Source organism: Neophocaena asiaeorientalis, unplaced genomic scaffold (assembly GCF_003031525.2).
Source record: "Neophocaena asiaeorientalis asiaeorientalis breed wild unplaced genomic scaffold, Neophocaena_asiaeorientalis_V1.1 scaffold275, whole genome shotgun sequence".
NCBI lineage: Eukaryota > Metazoa > Chordata > Mammalia > Artiodactyla > Phocoenidae > Neophocaena > Neophocaena asiaeorientalis.
The window spans coordinates 10,197,470-10,215,652 of NW_020173679.1; the positions used below are offsets into that span (position 1 = coordinate 10,197,470).

The following is an 18,183-nucleotide window of genomic DNA, read 5'->3' on the forward strand; positions in this document are numbered from 1 at the left end:
TATATTTGCATGTTCTGAATAAGGCATTCATTTGTGTACTATTTCTGGAAGAATGAAACTGATCTTTACCAGGCAAGATAAACATCTGAATATTGGTCCCATTACCTCTTTGGGTCCAGTTGTTCCAGAAAGGAAGCTGAGCGTGGGCAGTGTGTGTGTAGAACGCCCTCACGTCTTGAGGGGCGAGCAGTTCAACGAAACGAGAGGACTCTAAGAACTCTTTCTTACAGTGCAGGATCGAAGGAGCCTGTTCAGAAACGTGCACTAACCTTCCAGACAGAAATGAAAAAACTGCCACGAAGGTATCCTATGAAAAATATTTAAAATAAATGCAAAATATTGAGATACACACTGGCAATATTCCCTGAATAAATTTCGTCTAGACGTCTACCACGAACAATAGCTTAATACCACGATCAGTAGCTTAAAACACACACACACACACACCCCTGCAAAGGCAATAAATCGCTGTAAAACCTGCATTGTTCCCTCTGAAGGTTTAAGTTCTGCCAAACAATGCGCCAGCTCATTCTACACGGACTAAACACAGTGTATACACTGTATACACTTCTGATTCCTTCTCCTTTGCAAACTGTACCTGGAAGGACTGCCTTCTCTTCACCCATAAGCATACTCCAGGCTTCAAGACCAAGCTCAAGATTCACGTGCTCCAAGACGTTGTCTTTGACAAACCTCATTACATAAGAATCATTTCTCTAATGTGTTCCATTAGACATAAACATAGCTTATTTATAATCGGCCACTGTTTGTACCTGCTAGCAAGTGGCGTACGTTTTCCTCTCTAGGTTTACTTTGAAGATCTTAAAGGGAAAATGTTTTCCTTAAACTTTTTTTCCCTTAAATCTCCACAGCACCTACTACAGTATTATAAACACATCAGTTAGTAAAATAAGCGCTGTAACATTAGGGATAGCTCGTGCTCCGATATTATAAAATCTTTAAGTTACAATTATGTTGAGGTCTACACGTAAATTAAGTAATCTCCATCATATCAGCAGAACATGAGGCTCAATTATTCTGTCAACATGAAGAGATTCAAAAAAGATACCTCTTCCAAAATTTTACAAAAAATGACAGCATCTCAACTCACCTGTTCTATAAAATCCAGTTGTTACAACTTGAAGTAGTAGGTATTGGAACTAAGAATGATATAAATAGAAATTAACAATTCGGAGATTAGAATAAGATGCAGGAAATCACTCTGCAGTGTTATTTTTTTCTTCATTTGAGAGAACTCAGGGATGCTAAGGAGAGAGAGGCACCTCATGACGGAAGCAAAGCCAACTACTACTTATGTGTTGCTTCCTGTTTTTAGATGTTTTCTCTGGCAAGGGCAGGAGAAACTCCACAAGGCCTCTTTAGCAGTTTTCTCCTATGCTTGACCTCAAATTGTAGTCACTGAAATGCTCAGTTATTATTTTTAAAAATCTACATCTAGATAAGATCGTTAGGAAAAATCACCCAGGTTGACATGGCAAAATTTGTGAATTCTTACTGTGTTTTTGGAAGTGTGCTCTGAAGCAACAGTGGCCAGCTCCTCAAGACTGTACATGGTCACGTCTGCTTGAGGCGCTCCATTCTGATTGAGAATCTGGAAAAACTCACTGTTTGCTAAGAAACACAGGAAAATAAACAGGTAGTCCAGTGGCAACAGTATCTTTAGATCATTTTTTATCAGTATAAAAGCAGGCTTGTTTTTCAGGATGAGGACACCTCAGCATGTTTTCCTTGACACCAGATCATTTTCTTCTTTCAACTAAAATACTGATAGTTGTACAAACTTAAGATTTTGAATTTTATGAATTCTGCATGTTCCAGATCACAAGGAATGAGACACACTGAAGGTACCAAAACAAGGTACTGAAACCCAAAATTCCAAATACACACACAGGAAATCTGTATGGCAGAAACATTATTCCAGGATTCAGGAACTATATACCATCTATGAAGCCACAGAGGTTTGTGCTACAGAATGTGTATTTTTAAAATCCCTTGAGAAGAAGTCTGAAAAGCCATAAAAAGAAAAAAATGTTTACAACCATTCGTTTTCAATTTGGTAAATTCCTGATACACCATGACTGTATTTTAAAAGTATGTCTATGGCAGGGAAATGTAAATGTATTTAATCAAGTGTATTTTTCCCCTAATAGTCACAGAAGACAATATTCTTTTAAAAAGGGAATCTTCAAAATGTGCTTATACCGAGCTCTACTCTCCTGAAACAAATCAGCAAAATACCGCACAGTTACTAAGCTATGACACAAATAAGGTTCTCCGAGTGGTCACGTGAAAAACTAAGATGCTAATGCCATCAGCGTAGATTTGCACATCTCACATAAAGCACCATAAAAAGCTCAAAACATTTCTGTGCCTAAAACCAGGCAGACAACTGCTCTGGCCCGGCTGCTGTTTACGAGCAGTGGTGTCCGTGCACGACTGCATTCCCTCTCCAGCCCGTTTACCTTGCACGCTGTGTACACAGCAAAGGGCATAGTTGAGAGCATCCAGGGTGCTTGGTTTACTCTGTCTCTCTGACGGAAAGTATTTTTTCATTTCTTGGACAACCGTTATAAGGTCTTTGGAAACTCTGTTGTGATCTTGTGGTTCACTGTAAGGTAAAAAAGATTCTAAATTCACACTTTCGATTATAATAAGTCAACTTTTACTGAACAGCGTATTTCATGCCAGGCCCGCTTTCTAAGCCCTTAACATGGATCAGCTCATTTAGTTCACAGATTTATTATCCACCACTTTTTTTTTTTTTTTTTTTACAGGTGGAGAATCCCAGGCAAAGAAATTGGTAAACATCAAGCATTTTCCACTCTCTTATTCCCACTTCAGCCTACGGTCAGCTAAATTCCTCAACCACTTTTTACCTTTTGGTTAATTTCCTTCAGTTTCTCCAGGGTATTTCATTCTAAGTTGTCTGAGTCTCTTTAAACTTTTTCGTAGGCTTACAAACAAAACATAGAAAGATGTAAGCCCGCCTTTCCCCTCTACTACCCCAGCAGAGAACAACAAACACATCAGGTTACTTCACCTGTTGCTGGTCTGCACGTATTTGCTCCGCAGCTGGTATTTCCGGCTCCACATCTCAGCAGAGTCCTTCCCCAGCGCCTCAGGACCGCTGGCCTGTGGTCCTTCAAGTTCATGAGGCTGCCTCCGCCTAGAGTCCTGAGATTTACCACCGGACACTTCCAGATCTTCACAGGGATCCATCGCTCGCCCGGCAGTCCTCAGCCTGTCGCCTGCTACTTTACTACTTTGCGATCGGCGACGGAAATGTACTTCTCATTTTGGTCCAGGCCATCGTCTCAGAGAAAATGTCAGTCATCACAAGCCGGCAAGTAGAGGTACTCTTTCTGCTCCTCCGGGAGCACTTTTCTCCCCAGTATTTGCCTGCAGTCTTGGACGTCTCCGCTCACGGGAGGTCCACCGTGGAGGGGGACGGTGGAAACAAAGGTGACAAGTGTCAAGAGAAACACAATCTGATGCTGGAAGCTCGGCTGTGGCTCGCGGGCTGGGCAGCCTCAGGGGGATCCCGGCTCCGGCCGCCCCGAGAGTCGGCGTGCACCCAGGACCCGCACCCGGCAAGGGGCAACTTGAAGCACAAAGTTCCCACAGCGCAGGACAGGCTCGGGGCGACCGCGCCCGGCGGGCCCCGAGGCCTCCCCGCCCACGGGTCGCGCGATTGGCTGCCGCTGCCGGCCCTGCGGGACCCCATTGGCCTGGGGGCGGGACCCGCGCAGGGGCGTCCCCGTTACATAAGCGGAGGCGAGTGAGCGGGGCAAAGGTCCCGGAGCTCTTTACGTAACGCCGGGGGTCGGCCCGAGGACGGCGCTCGGCCAATCCCGGCCGGCTGGCACGTAAGGAGGGGGCGGAGGGGCCCTGAGGAGGCTCCAGTCCCCGCCCCGCTCCTGGCCCCGGGGGATGGGCCCCGGGGGCCGCTGGAGCGAGCGCGGCAGTGATTAGGGCGCTGGAGCCGCCAGTCATGAGGGGGCGGGCCCCGGGCGGCGGGGTGGGCGGGGCCTGCACGGTCTCCACGTGAGCGGCCGCGGCTACCCCAGCTCTAGAGTTGGGGAGAGCGGCGCAGCGCAGCGGGCGGATCGGGACCACGCTTGGCAGACGTCCCAGCGCTTTCCCTGCGTCTTCTCGGGTTCCCGTCGTTTCCATTTTTCTTAACGACCTTCTTGCTCTCGCTCCCGCGGACTCTTAAGTGAGGGGCTCTGAGGACCCGGCAGTGTAGCAGCCCTGGAAAGATCAAACCCGGTTTTTAGAAGCGGAATTCTGACAGTGAAACTTAAAACATTTCCCTGGTCTTCCTAAAGTTAAAGATTCACTTAGCAACTGGAGGAAGACAAGTGTCTGTAAAAGACATTATTTTGGGAAAGGAAGGTGTAGAGAAGGTCTTTAAAGAACACCGTCGGAAGACTCTTTTTATTTGTGTCTCGACTCCTCCGAAATGGAAGGTGCCTTGTAGAATTCCGCCCCTCTCCGGTGCCTGGTACATCAGAAATCTTAAGTATTGGTTGGATGAATGAAAGGAATTGTAAATAAGAGGAGGGGAAAGTGAAGTGTGGTAACTGTTCATATTAGGTATTGGATAAACCACCTTATTTCTCCAAATGATGCTTACTCTCTTCTGAATATTTTGTTAAACTGCATTCATTCAGCAAATATTTACTGAGTGCTGGTCTGGGGATGGCAGGTTTTGATGAAGGGAGAACAGAGAACTGTTTTCCACATGCCATGTTTGAGATGTGCACTAAACATCCAAGTGGAGTGAGTGGTCAGGTAGGCAATTGGATCTCCCAGCTGGGAACTTAGGGGAGAAGCCGGGGGTGGAGGTACAGCTTACATTTGGCAGTCGTCGGGGTCTCTATGGAGTTTACAGTGATGGGTGAAATGGTGTCAGTGAGAGAGTGCCGACAGAGAGAAAAGGGCCAAAGACCAAGATTTGGGGCACACAGAGATTCAGAGGTCAGGCAGAGAACCAAGCAAAGAATAAGGAGCCATAGATGAGGCTGAAAGAAAACCAGAGGAGTGTGGGGTCCTGGAAGCTTGATAACGAAGCATTTCAAGGAGAGAGCTGGCAACTTTACCAAATGCTGGTGATAAGCAGAGTGAGACAAAGGCTGAGAATTTCCTGTTGGGCTTCAGCAAGATGGTGACCTTGGTTAAAGACGTCTCAGTGGTGTGGATTGAAGAAAAGTAGGATGTGAGGCAATGACTACAGGAAGACATAGGGAGGAATTTTGCTGTGACGAGCTATAGACAAGTATTTGTTGGCTGGAGGGAGGGATGTGGGCATCACTATTAAGTGATGGGGTGATCCAATAAGAAGGGAGAAGTGAATGACGCAGGAGGGAAGGGCTGCAGACAAGAGGCAGTTGCCAGAGAGAAGTCCTTCATGAGGCTGGGGATCCAGAGCCTTGGCCAGAGGCAGGCACTTCTCCCAACAGGGGATTGTCCGTCTTGGCGGTATAAAGCCAAGTAGAAGATTTCTAAATGCACTTAGCTTGCTATTTAAAAGATGAGAAAAAAAAATTATTTTCTAATAATTATGCCATAATTGGTTTATTTAGTAAATTCTACTTTTACAGATTGAATTTTGTGCTACTATGAAAAGCAGCTCAGTTGGAAATAAGTTTGCTTATTTTTAAATGCACTAAGCAGTCTGGTCAATTTTATTTTATCTTATTTTTAAGGTATTATTTATTTATTTATTTATTTTTGGCTGCATTGGGTCTTTGTTGCTGTGTGCCAGCTTTCTCTAGTTGAGGCGAGCGGGGGCTACTCTTCGTTGCGGTGTGCAGGCTTCTCATTGCTTCTCTTGTTGCGGAGCACGGGCTCTAGGCGCACGGGCTTAAGTAGTTGTGGCATGCGGGCTCAGCAGTTGTGGCTCACGAGCTCTAGAGCACAGGCTCAGTAGTTGTGGCCCACGGGCTTAGCTGCTCCGCGGCATGTGGGATCTTCCCGGACCAGGGCTGGAACCCGTGTCCCCTGCACGGGCAGGTGGATTCTTAACCACTGCGCCACCAGCGAAGCCCGAGTCCGGTCAATTTTAAAGCAAATAATGAATCATCATTCAGAACCAATAAAAAAGTTACCATACCTTAAGAAACATTTTATTGGTGATGCAAATCTAGAATTATCGTGTAAGAGACACGAGTCATTAGAAAATACCAGACACGGGGAATTTGCCCCCATTCTTTGACTGAAGTTGTTGACACAAAGGAAGATGTTCACAAACATTCCATTTCTCCTCTGGGTGACCGACAGGACTCCCCCCCACCTCTGAGGTGAGCCATGGTCACCTGACCTGCTTTGGCCAATGAAACGTGAGCAGGGCTGCCGGCTCCACTTCCAGGCGCAGGCGATGAGAGCCAGTGCACAATTCCTGCCGGTCCCTTCCTTTCCTTCCGCAGTGATAACCGGAAACGAATGTTTACAGGAAGTCCCCTCACCCCACCCCCCAGGGACTGACGAGAGAGCCTTCCTCCTGACTGGCGTGGGACACAGAGCACGAGCAAGGAAAAAACTTTGAGCCGTGGCGATTTGGGAGGCGTCTGGTACATAGCACGCCTCCAGCGTATCCTGAGTGATGTAGATGGTGACCAAAAAGAGCAGCAGGTCCAGTGGATTTGGCTAGTGTGGTCACTGGGTAGGTGATGGCGCCATTTCTGGAACAGACACTGTGAATGATCGGAGGAGGGGCACGGGGCAGGGGATGTTTCCTTCCGTCTGGTGAACGCTGCGTGTGAGAGGCTTACGGCCAATAGGCCAGGCCTCATCCGCAGATGAATGAATAGCGGGATCGTGAAAACAGGTAAGATTGCGTGGGGAGGGTAAGTAGAATGGAAACAGAAGCCCCTAAGGAACCCTGACATTTAAGGGAGAAGCAGAGAAAGAGGAACCGCTTTAGGGTAGATCCTCCTTTGAAAATGGCACCGAAAGTTCATACGCATTTCATTGTATCATGCTCTCGAACAATAGGCACGATTCCACACTTAGTACTTTCCCAGGGACACCATCGCACGCCAGACAAGGAAAGCAGTGACTGTCTATCCGAGGCAATGGAAAAACGTCAACCTGCTTAAGCAGGATTCTACTGAAAACTGGCATTTTATTGTGAACATACGCAAGTCTCCTTCCACCCATAGTACATTGTTCCCTAGGGCTCGCAGAGTAAGAGTGGAAGTACATTCAAGGGGAAAGATACGCAGAATGAAAACAAGAGGCGTCCCTCTCCCACCCAAGTCATCTTCCCACGGCCCACGTGGGCAGCGACCTGGTCCAGCACGTACCGGCCGGCTCTATACTAGTCACTTCTGAAAGACCGTATATTTAAGAAACTCAAAAGCCAAATTCTGAACGTTTTAGGAATCATAAGAAAGCCAGTTTCCCACTCATCTCCTCTACTGAAAAGCACTTTTCACATGGGGAGTGGTATGCAAGGAACTCAGAGTCCTCAGGGAGGGGACTGGTTAGAGAGCAAGAGAGGAAGGGGACTCGGGGTCTGTAAGGGCGACGGGGGTTGAGCAGCAACCCTACAAGCAACACAAGCACTGAGTTATGTTTATAAACACTTTATTCAGTTTGTTATAGTGGGCGACTTCCCAGCTAAATGCACAGATATAGGCGAAGTATTCCTGGGTTAACGCAGCAGCCAGTGGGTTACGTGGGACTGAGCATCGAGGCCAAGGAGAGAGCACCAAGGATTCAGAGTCGACCCGGCCGGAGACCTGAGCCGAGGGTGGGCCAACGTCCCAACACTGACAGCTGCTCCCTCCTTCCCAGGTGGGCACACTGCAAGGCATAATTTCAACTTCACACCATTACACTGATATCAGGGGAACAGATATTACAGAAATGGAACCTGGGTCCTGGTGCACCTTAACTGTCGCTTTGTAAGTCACAAACTAGTGTGTGAACAAAGCATTTTAGAATATTCCGCTAACGGTGAGCCACAGGGCGGTAAGACTCCTTTCCCCTCAGTGCCTCGTCTGTTTTCATTCCTACCTGAATTCCTGTCCTTAAGCCACACACCCTGACGTCCAAAGTCTCACGTACACAACAAAAGCCTCTCAGATGACAACAGCTATTCCCAAAGCAGCATCTTATGCAGACAGTCTGTGACATCAAAGAAAGAAAGTGTCTCTGGTTAGCTATCCTCTGTAAAAACTCGTTCCCCCTGACCAATGCCTAATCGAGAGCATAATTTAGAAGGCAGATTTAGGAAGTGGACTATGGATCAAAATAGGAAACAAACGCCAAAAAGCTATCGTCCGTGGGAACTGGACCAGAAAATGACCAGTTCACAGATGGTCTCACTTGAAGACTACAGAACTGTTGGTCACATAATTATTAGAAACATATCGGAGTCTACAGCTGATAATCTGCAAATGGCTGGGTAAAACTCTGTCTACAGGAATGAGATGGTCAGTCGAGCTCAAACCTTCTCTAACCCCCAGGAAAAATGCTGGGTCGGAAGGAGAGTCGCAAGACCTACAGCCTTTCAAGGGCAAGAAAGGCCTGCCAGGATGTCAGAGTTTCACACACAATCTTACAATTTTAATTCTGAAGGGCACCTTGAGTCCCACTGGTCACTTTTCTGAACTTATCTACCAGGAACAGACTTGACATCTGACTGGGATTTAACTTTTTGGCAAAACAGAAACTTTGGTCACAGCCACAGTTCTATAAAAATGTTTTAACGAGGTTATTATTTCTGATTAAAACAATATTTTTAGCAAGTGATACATAACAGTAACAAGAAAGTAAACATCTTCATATCTAAGGCAGGAGCAAAAGCTCTTTACCAGCATCTTGTTTTAAATACAGCCAAAGAGTCAGCAGTGTTTATAAACAGTAGAGAGTTCTCTTAAAGGGAATCAGAAAAATAGCAAAATAAGGCACAGTCTGTATTTGTGTTAGGCAGTAGTGTTCTTTCTGGAAGGCACAAATTGGAATCTGACTACCCAAAGGTTTGAAATGAGGGTAATGTCATATGACTAGGACAGCTAACTTGGAACAAATTTCCTTAACTGGAATCACTGGCAGTTAATCAGACAACATTACTGCTAGGTTATTACACTCTGCAACTTAAGAAGTCCTCTTCATCAGCCCATATGTAAATTTGAAAAGGCACTGTGCAAAATGGGGGCTGGGCTGACTACACCTCTAGTTTGGAGTGCATATTACAAAACGAAGGCACATTTCCTAGAAAACGAACTTTACAGTCACGAAAAGAAAATAATCATTTTAGATATAACAGTAGGTAAGCTTAATAATATAGCAGGTTCTAAATCAAAACTCTTGAAGAGGTTTCTTGAACAGCAGGCTGGAGTTTCACTGGTTCTTCAGGAAGAAACACTCCACACTAATAAGCAGGGGAGATGCAAAAAAGTGGAAAAACAACAGTTTAGTCGTTCAGTGCAAATACAGAATAAACATCAAACACTGCAGTCTAAGTGTGAACAGAAATTCAATTTCTGTCCAATTTCCTATTAGTGGCTTTTCTACATTTTTTGGAGGGCTAGAGGAGGCTGTCTAAAAAAGGATCCAAGATATATTTCTTTAAATAGTTCTCATGTACTGGGCTATGAATGGCAATGGGCTGTTCCAGTATCGTACACGGTAGCAGTAGAAATGATCATGATAATAATAATGATAGTTGCGTGTATATATATTTCTTTATATAACTATTATTATTATATGCCAGGCACCATCCTAAGCACCTTTTATATATTAACAGCTTTGTCCTCATAACAAACATATGAGGTAGGTACTATTATTATCCCCATTTTATAAATGAGGAAACTGAGGTTCAGAGATATTAAATTACTTGCCCAAGGCCACACAACTGGATGGTGGAGCTAGGGTGGATCACAGGTAGCCCAGGCTTTTAATCGCTAGACTACACTATTTCTCATAAAAGGAAACCTCTGATGAAAATATATTCAGAGAGAAAACTTACTTCCACTCATTCAGTGGAAATGAGTACATTTTCTCTAACTTCAAAGGATTACTGTTTATATTGGAAAATCTCAGACTCAGCACCCAAGTACTTAAAACACTTAATAACGAAAACAAAAACCTTTGGGATAAACTAACATCTCCGAGGAACTTTTATGTGGAGTTCTTGTATATGCGGTCAATTGTGAGCAGAGGAGACTTCTGCAAGGAGCCTGGGGCAGGAGAACTCACCGATGATGATGACGATGATGATGATGACAACGCTGATCCCGATTGCCCACATCTGTAATGACACACACGTCCATTTCATATTCAAAACTAGAGATGAACGTGCTTACTGAAGAGTATCATATAATATCGTTCTAGTCACAGAAGGAGAAATAAAGGTGCACCACCATCTGAAATATTCATAATTTTTAAAGCCTAAACTTAATGTTCTCAATTAGGGCCTGGAAGTTACTCATCTGCTTTTTATAACATGTTCAAATGATCTGTGGTCCCTAGATAGGCCTTTGTGTATACCTGTCTTCCACCTAAAGAAGGGCTACTAAACCTGTCCCGTATGTCAGAAAGTGTCACTTCCAACCCAGGAAGGGATCTGATCGCAGCACATTTCTTTCGCAGCTGTGTAACCTCTGCTTTGGGCCACGCTCCTTGCGCGGCTGCTTCCTGCTCTTCTGTGGAGCACACTGCGGCTTTCGAGTGGCTCTTCCCTTTGACACTGGAGCCATTCACAGCCATGTGGAAACTGACCACCCGTCCAGCCCTCTCCTGTCAACCTGTGTGCAGGGCTCTGCCCGGGTGGAGGGCTGGAAGGGGCTTAGGTCTACGATTGATTTGGGATGCTCCTGTTCTACATGCTTCTGAAGGTCGGCCCCAGAACATGGAGAATTCCCAGTTGTGGGGACAGGAAGAGGATATGCAGTCAGTGTTTTAGATTCAGAGTCAACCCACACTTCCACGCGAGGGAAGGCAAACTCAAGATTCATGAAAGTCCAATATGTGTAGCCTCTGTCTACCCTGAGACTACAGAGGGTGACTTAACGTAAAGACCAGTTAAAAGCGAACTACCTTGCAATTCTTCCACCAGTATTTTCTCTTCAGCTTGGCAGCACTCGTTTCAAATTGGGAGGCTCCTGCCTGCAGTGCGTCTGCACGGTCATCCAACTCAGAGAGCTTCTGATCTCTTTCCAACACCTTATCCACATTGACCCTCATGATGTCCACCACCTGACGAATATGATCACGCTCAGTTACACGTAAAGGAATGAAGAACAGAACTCCTCAGTGAAATTTACCGGCATTTTTTTTTTCAGGTCAGCACTTTACTACTTTGAGCCAAACTTCCATTCAAAAAAAAGAAAAAAGGGCTCACCCTTTCAAGTTAAAAACACGCAGCAAACTAGGAATAGAAGGGAACTTCCTTAACATAGTAAAGGGCATCTATGGAAAAACCCACAACTAACATCCATGCTCAATGGTGAAAGACAAGGAGGCCCACCTTCACCACTGTTGTTCAACATTGTACTGGAAGTTCTGGCCAGAGAAATTAGGTAAGAATAAGAAATAAAAGGCATCCAAATTAGAAAAGAAGTAAAGTGATCTCTATTTGCAGATGTTTCCATGTACAGAAAATACCAAAGTATCTACCAAAAAACCCTACTAAAGTTAGTAAACAAACAGTAAAGTTTTAGGGTACAAGATCAATAGCCATAAATGAGCGTGCTTCCATACACTAGCAATGAAAGGGAGATTAAGAAAACAATTCCATACAATAACACCCGAAAGAATAAAATACCTAGCGATAAATTAAACCAAGGAGGCCAAAGACTTACACACTGAAAACTGTGAAACACTGCTGAAAGGAATTAGACCTAATGAAATGGGAAAACATCCCATGTTCATAGATTGAAAGACTTAATATTTTTAAGAGGGTAGTACTCCCCCAAGTGATGTACATATGTATAGATTCAACACAGTCTCTATCAAAATTCCAATGGCTTGTTTTTTTATTTTTGCAGAAAGGGAAAAACCAATCCTCAAATTCATATGGAATTCCAAGGGGCCCTGAATACCCAAAACAGTATTGAAAAAGAAAAACAAAATTGGAGGAGTCACACTTTCCAATTTCAAAACTTGGTGCTGGGACCACTGGACAGCCACTTCATGAAGCTGGACCCTTACCTTGCCCCAAATGCAAAAATTAACTGAAAATGGATCAATGATCTGAGTATACAGCTAAAACTATAAACCTCTTAGAAGAAAACGTAAGAGTAAATCCTTACAACTTTGAATTTGGCCATGGATTTGACACCAAAAGCAAGAGCAACAAGAGAAAAAATAGATAAATTGGACTTCATAAAAATTAAAACCTTTTGTGCATCAAAAGACATTGTTGTCATGGCTGTGAAAAGACAATCCACAAGATGTAAGAAAATATTTGCTAATCATGTATCTGACAAAGATTTAATATCCAGAATATATAAAGAATTCTTACCAACCAACACCAGAAACAGACTACCCAATTAAAGAATTGGCAATGGACTTGAACAGACATTTCTACAAAGAATATATACAAATGGCCAACAAGCACATGAAAATATATTCAACATCATTGGTCATTAGGAAAGGCAAATCAAAACCATGATGAGTTACTAACTCATACTCATTAGGATGGCTATAACCAAAAAAATGGAAAATAACAAGTGTTGGTGATGATGTGGAAGAACAGGAACTCTTGGGCATGGCTAGTGGGAGTGTAAAATAGTACATCACTGTGGAAAAGTTTGGCAGTTCCTCAAAAAGTTAAACATAGTAGGGCTTCCCTGGTGGCGCAGTGGTTGAGAGTCTGCCTGCCGATGCAGGGGACATGGGTTTGTGCCCCGGTCTAGGGATATCCCACATGCCGCGAAGCGGCTGGGCCCGTGAGCCATGGCCGTTAGGCCTGCGCGTCCGGAGCCTGTGCTCTGCAATGGGAGGGGCCACAGCAGTGAGAGGCCTGCGTACCGCAAAAAAAAAAAAAAAAAAAAAAAAAAAAAAAAAAAAAAAAAAAAAAAAAAAAAAAAAAATTAAACATAGTATTACTATACGATCCAGCAATTCTACTCCTAGACCCATAACCAAGAGAAATGAAAACAGGTGTACACATATAAACTTATATGCAAACGTTTATAGCAACGCTATTCATAACAGCCAAAAGGTGGAAACTCAAAAATCCACCAACAGATGAATGGATAAACAAATTGAGGTATCCATGTGCGACGGAATACTAGTCAGCCATGAAAATGATGTACTGACAAACGCTACAACTTTGTAGAACACATGATGCTAAGTGAAAGAAGCCAGACACAAAAGGCCATTGTATCCCTTTTATATGTATTGTATCCCTTTTATATGATATATCCAGAATAGGCACAACCATAGCAACAGAAAGCCAATTAGAGGCTACCATTCGGGAGGAAGGGGGAATGGGGAGTGATTACTAAATGCATACAGGGTGTTCTTCAGGGATAGAGAAAAAAACTGAAACTAGACAGAGGGAATGGTTGTATAACACTGTGAATATACCAAATACCCCTGAATTGTACTCTTTAAAATGGTTAATTGTATGTTATGTAAATTTTACCTCAATCTAAAACAAAACAAAACAACTCTCTTTAGTAAAGAAAAAGGACCCAATTTGATTTCATAAGTTAACAGAAGTTTCATGTAGGATGGAATTAGAATGGGTTTCTCAGCATGAAAATGTAAAAATTTCACAATTAAGGTCATAAACAAAACCTTCAGACCAAAATATTACCATATGATTTAACAACAGAATCTAATATTAGTTTAACTCTGCTTTTTAAGGCAGCTAAATGCAGAAAGACCAAGATATCCTTGTTCAGCAGTGATGGCTTTTAGGACTATGGAGATATTAATACTAGCTGGAATTTCTCAAACAATTTTCCATTGTAGGTCTGCATATATAGGGCAGAACAAAAGATGCTCTGAGGGTCTTCTAACTCAAGAATTCCACAGATACAGATCTGTTGGGCTAGAGAAGTTTCCCAGCACCTGCCTTCTGCATGTCGACAGGCAACAATCTACAGAGACTTGCTGGGCTGGGTAACTAGTACGTCACACTACTGGAGAAAGAATTTTGATGAAAAATCTGGTCAGAAGGATTGGTCCCGGCTTGCGCAATCTATAGGCCTAATCCTTAAAATTCTATTATCTTATAAAGTGGTTCTTTTTTCTTCTCTAATTTTTTATTTATTGTGGCAAAATATACATTACAAAGTGATTCTTGAAGGAATGTTCTCAGAGAGGAGAGCCTGTACTTTAGGTATGTGATTTGGTCACAGGAAAACAAGCTTGAAACCAGTAGGACATGACTTCTCAGAAGCTTAGGCAAGGGCTTGCAAAACAGTAGGGGACAAAATTTTTTTACGTTTATGACAGTCAAAATTTACTTTACATTCACACTTTTACTATCCTTTTTCTAAACAGAGCTATTCCCAGAGTGTTCCCATGCTGGCTTATGATTCATGCTTTCAGCACTTCTGGGCAATACCTCATCCACTTGATTTTGTGTCTGCTGAAGTCTTCTACTACCGCCAGAGGCAGCGCTTGACCCTGCAGGCGCGCTTGTAGTCCTGAAACGTGTAAAGACACAAGCGTGAGTAAATTAGGATTCCGAGCACACTTCTGTAAGTATGAAGATGTACTGGAGAAGCCTCAGTGTTAGGAATTTCAGAACTAAAGCAGAAAAAGAAAATCCTTCCTGCATCAATGAACAGAGGTTCAAATGACACCTCTTCTAATTCCTCTATAACTTTAAAGATTCACCCACGTGTTCAAAGGGACCAAGGTCTGAAGTGAAGGTTTAACAGGATCTCCTTTGTATCACTGAAGGACCTGATCCTAAGATAGGTAAACTCTGCTTTCCCATTTTTTATTACTTGTTTTAAGACCTACACCTACTTAAAGGCACTCAGTACTCTTCTGAGCTTTTCACTGTGGCAAGAATGGTCTTCATAGTTATGAACAATTATAGAATGCCCTTTTTCCAGTATGGAGAAATAGATTCAGTTGGAGAAACAGAGTCAGAAACACCAGGATGTGGGGTTGAGGGGGCGTCAGGGGGAAAGGTAAGATGAAGCAATGCTCCCTCTCTTAAGAGGTACTTCTTTTAAAATCCTCATCGAATTCTTTATTTTTCCCCTGGACAGATCTTTTTTGACCACTCTGGCTTTGAAGTCCTAATTGCGTCCATGACTTGGCAATGCTTTGGTTTTTCAGATATAGAAATATATAGCCTTGCCTTCTCTAATAGATCACAGACTCCTGTGTCTTAGAGGTCTCCTCCCCGTGTCTTGCACACAACGGCCACTGATTCACTGATTCAACCGACAGTTATTTTATACCTACCACGCGTCAAAGACCAGGGATGCAGCAGATCCCACCCCTGCCCTCAGAGAGTTTACTGTCTCATCAATAATAGCGAAGGGCCATGGACTGGTGCATTTTCTCATTTAATCCTCAAAACTCTTTGAGGGGAATACTACTATTAACCTCATTTCAAAGATGAGTAAAGGAAGGTTTAGAAAGTCCACACCGCTGGCTGCAGTGGAGCCTGTGTTTAGACCAGGTTCTGTATAATTCTACGGATCTCAGTTTTAACCACCGCGATCTACTGGAACAGCAGCCTCAAGCGGGAACACTCCAGAGGGGTGCCCCTAGTTCCTGGAAGGAACCCTGCGAAAGCACCCATTCCTTCCTCCTCTGTAGGTGAGGAATGAGCAGGTTGGAGAGGGGACACAGGGTCCTGGTGAATCTTGACACTTAGCGTTCTGGGAATGTTACCACGGGAAACTCCACGTTTTCAAGTACAAGAATGCTTCTGCTTAAAAAGAGAGCGGAGGCGCACAGCTCTGCGCCAGACTCCACTCTGACCGCAGGTGCCTTCACACAGGGCCCAGGTCTTTTCCCTTGCAACTTCCGGAGCCCAGCCCAGGCACCAGGCAGCGAGCAGGCTCTGCTGGATGAGGGAAAAAAACCGGAAGGGGCGGGGCGTCTCGGGCGGGGCCACCGCATATCGCTGAGGCAGGTCTCTGGGCTGCAGGTTCGTGTCCTTGCCGCCGCCGGTACGGATGCTGAGGCACGCGGTGCGTTAGGCTCTGAAAAGGGACTGTGCAGATAAATGAAGGTGGGGACGTTTTACGTTATTCTGGGCCCGTGGGTCATTTCTCTGGCCCTGACAGTACTGGAGACAGCCCATGGGCTTCCGCTGAACGTGCCGCATTAACCCGGTGGTCCTGAAGACCGCCGTATTTTCCCAAGAAACTTGTCAAAATGAGGGGGGAAGTTCATTCAGGGTATTTGTCACAGGCTTTGATTAGATTAGGTTCCCTCTCTTCGTGTGTTCACTTGTGACACGTGTATTTTTCACTGCACACATCTTATTATAATCTGTTTATGGGAGCCTCGACACGAGGGACTGTACTTTCTACGTTTCTGTATTTCCGGACCCCCAAGCACAGAGTAGGTCCTCAACTTTTGATTTCGGGTTGAGGCTGAGGCAAAAATCTGAATGCAGTGAGTTACTGTGCAAGGTCTTGAAGCTGTTACTGAAAGTATTCCTATCAACATCGGCAACTCCTACATTAAACAAACAAAACACCACAGAACACCAGTAAGTCACCTGGCAGATCAGATGAGAAATGAAAATAAACACCAAACTGTCTTTTCCAACTCTAAATGGCATAATTTGAAAAGGGAAATATTAGTGTATATTAGAATAAACAAGAGAGTGTCACAGAGGAGGTGAGATTTGAGTTGGGTTAAGTAGCTAAACAGGGAACTTTCCAGGCATGGAAGGAACAAACATCATGAACAAAGAAACAGTGGACATGGTTTGAACAGACCAACCAGGGTGTGCAGGTTGGGGCATAGGTGAAAATAAGGCCGAATAAAGATTGAAGATAAGCAAGAAAGGCAAATGTCACTTCAGTGCAGTGCGTTGTAGAAACCATCAAGGCCTCACGGATCTGGGAGATCTATCACGCAAAACCTCTCTGGCAGCAGCAGTGGGATGGATTAGATGGAAGAGGGACCACCAGGGAGACAAAAGATGAGGCTCTGCAGTGAAAGGGAATGAGACTGATGACGGAGCTCTTGGAAAGGAAGGCTGGTATTAGTAGTCAGCTGAAAAGTGCCTTTTAAAAAACTGCAAAGGGTTTTCACTGAAAAGGTGAATTCAGATCGCTGTCTTTATCTCTCCAGTAACTGCCCTTAGTCAAACGACTGATAGGTTGAGCGATGCCTGAGAAGATACTTGACAAGTAATTGTTTTAGGAACAGTGGCTCCAGTGAGAAACTTTTTCTTTCCTGTACAGATCTGAAACTATGTTATCGTTCGCGGTCAAGACACTGTATCGGGATAGAAGGAAATATTTGAAATGATTTCATATGGTGTGAAACGAGCTCATCGCCTTGGATTTCAATATCAGTTGAGTTTAAAGCAAAACACACATAGTATGGGGAAATTTTCTTCATTTTTAATTTACAGCAGAAAGAATATAAAGCATTCAGAAAACATTTTCCATATTTTAAGGGCAATTCAAAACATTTTGCATGGTTTCCAGCAGCTGAGTTCTTCAACAGATCCATTGATTCAATGATGCTTTACATGCACAGTTACAAAAATAAAACTTACAAAAAAGAAGACATCTAGACTAGTTTTACATGCAAGTCTCAGGGACCCCCCATTGGGCGCCAACTACTGTGTGGAACTGCCATAAGCGACCGTGCAGCCAGAGAGGGGTTCTAGTTATTGTCTCGATTTCGTTCACACAGTACAGCTGATTTCAAATGGGTAACAAGAATAGCAATTAAATCTTCAGGAGACAGAATAAGATTAGCTATTAATTTTATAATGAAATCCTACTCCTGGCACTTGGGAATTTAGATTATCCAAGAAAGCTGCGTTTACCTATCATCTTATATTCAAAAATTAAGATTCACAACCGAGAAAAAGCAGTCAGAAATGCTTCGTTTCAGTGGAAGTGCATTTGTACCTCACCTGGGATTCACAGTTGTACTGGTAGGTTACACGGGTAGGTTTCGAACCTACTTCTATGCCCTCCGTAAGAACGCTCCTAATTCTATGTCAGTCCTTATCTTTCAGATTTTCTAACTTAC

General features: G+C 43.9%; 2 protein-coding genes across 8 annotated transcripts in view; both read right to left on the reverse strand.

Moving 5' to 3' along the window:
• The window catches only part of PER3 (period circadian regulator 3), a 63,505-nt gene extending 59,816 nt beyond the window's left edge, over positions 1-3,689 (reverse strand). For 4 of the 7 annotated variants that reach the window (XR_003003765.1, XM_024749935.1, XM_024749937.1 and 1 more), the window contains exons 1-4: positions 3,062-3,688; positions 2,484-2,629; positions 1,517-1,632; positions 106-307 (exon numbers count right to left, since the gene is read on the reverse strand). Coding sequence is in view for 6 of the 7 variants with exons in the window: in XM_024749935.1 (XP_024605703.1) it covers positions 106-307; positions 1,517-1,632; positions 2,484-2,629; positions 3,062-3,240 (643 nt within the window). In the remaining variant the exon portion in view is untranslated. Of the gene's footprint in view, positions 1-105; positions 308-1,516; positions 1,633-2,483; positions 2,630-3,061 lie in introns of all 7 variants that reach the window. The other 3 variants (XM_024749939.1, XM_024749936.1, XM_024749938.1) reach the window with 2 other exon arrangements.
• Positions 3,690-7,594: 3,905 nt separating this feature from the next.
• Positions 7,595-14,668, reverse strand: VAMP3 (vesicle associated membrane protein 3; the record flags this gene model as incomplete). The annotated part of the gene is made up of 4 exons (XM_024749868.1): positions 7,595-9,403; positions 10,231-10,282; positions 11,071-11,229; positions 14,555-14,668. Coding segments are annotated over 4 exons (345 nt in total), but the record flags the coding sequence as incomplete, so codon positions are not given.
• Between the last annotated feature and the right edge of the window lie 3,515 nt (positions 14,669-18,183).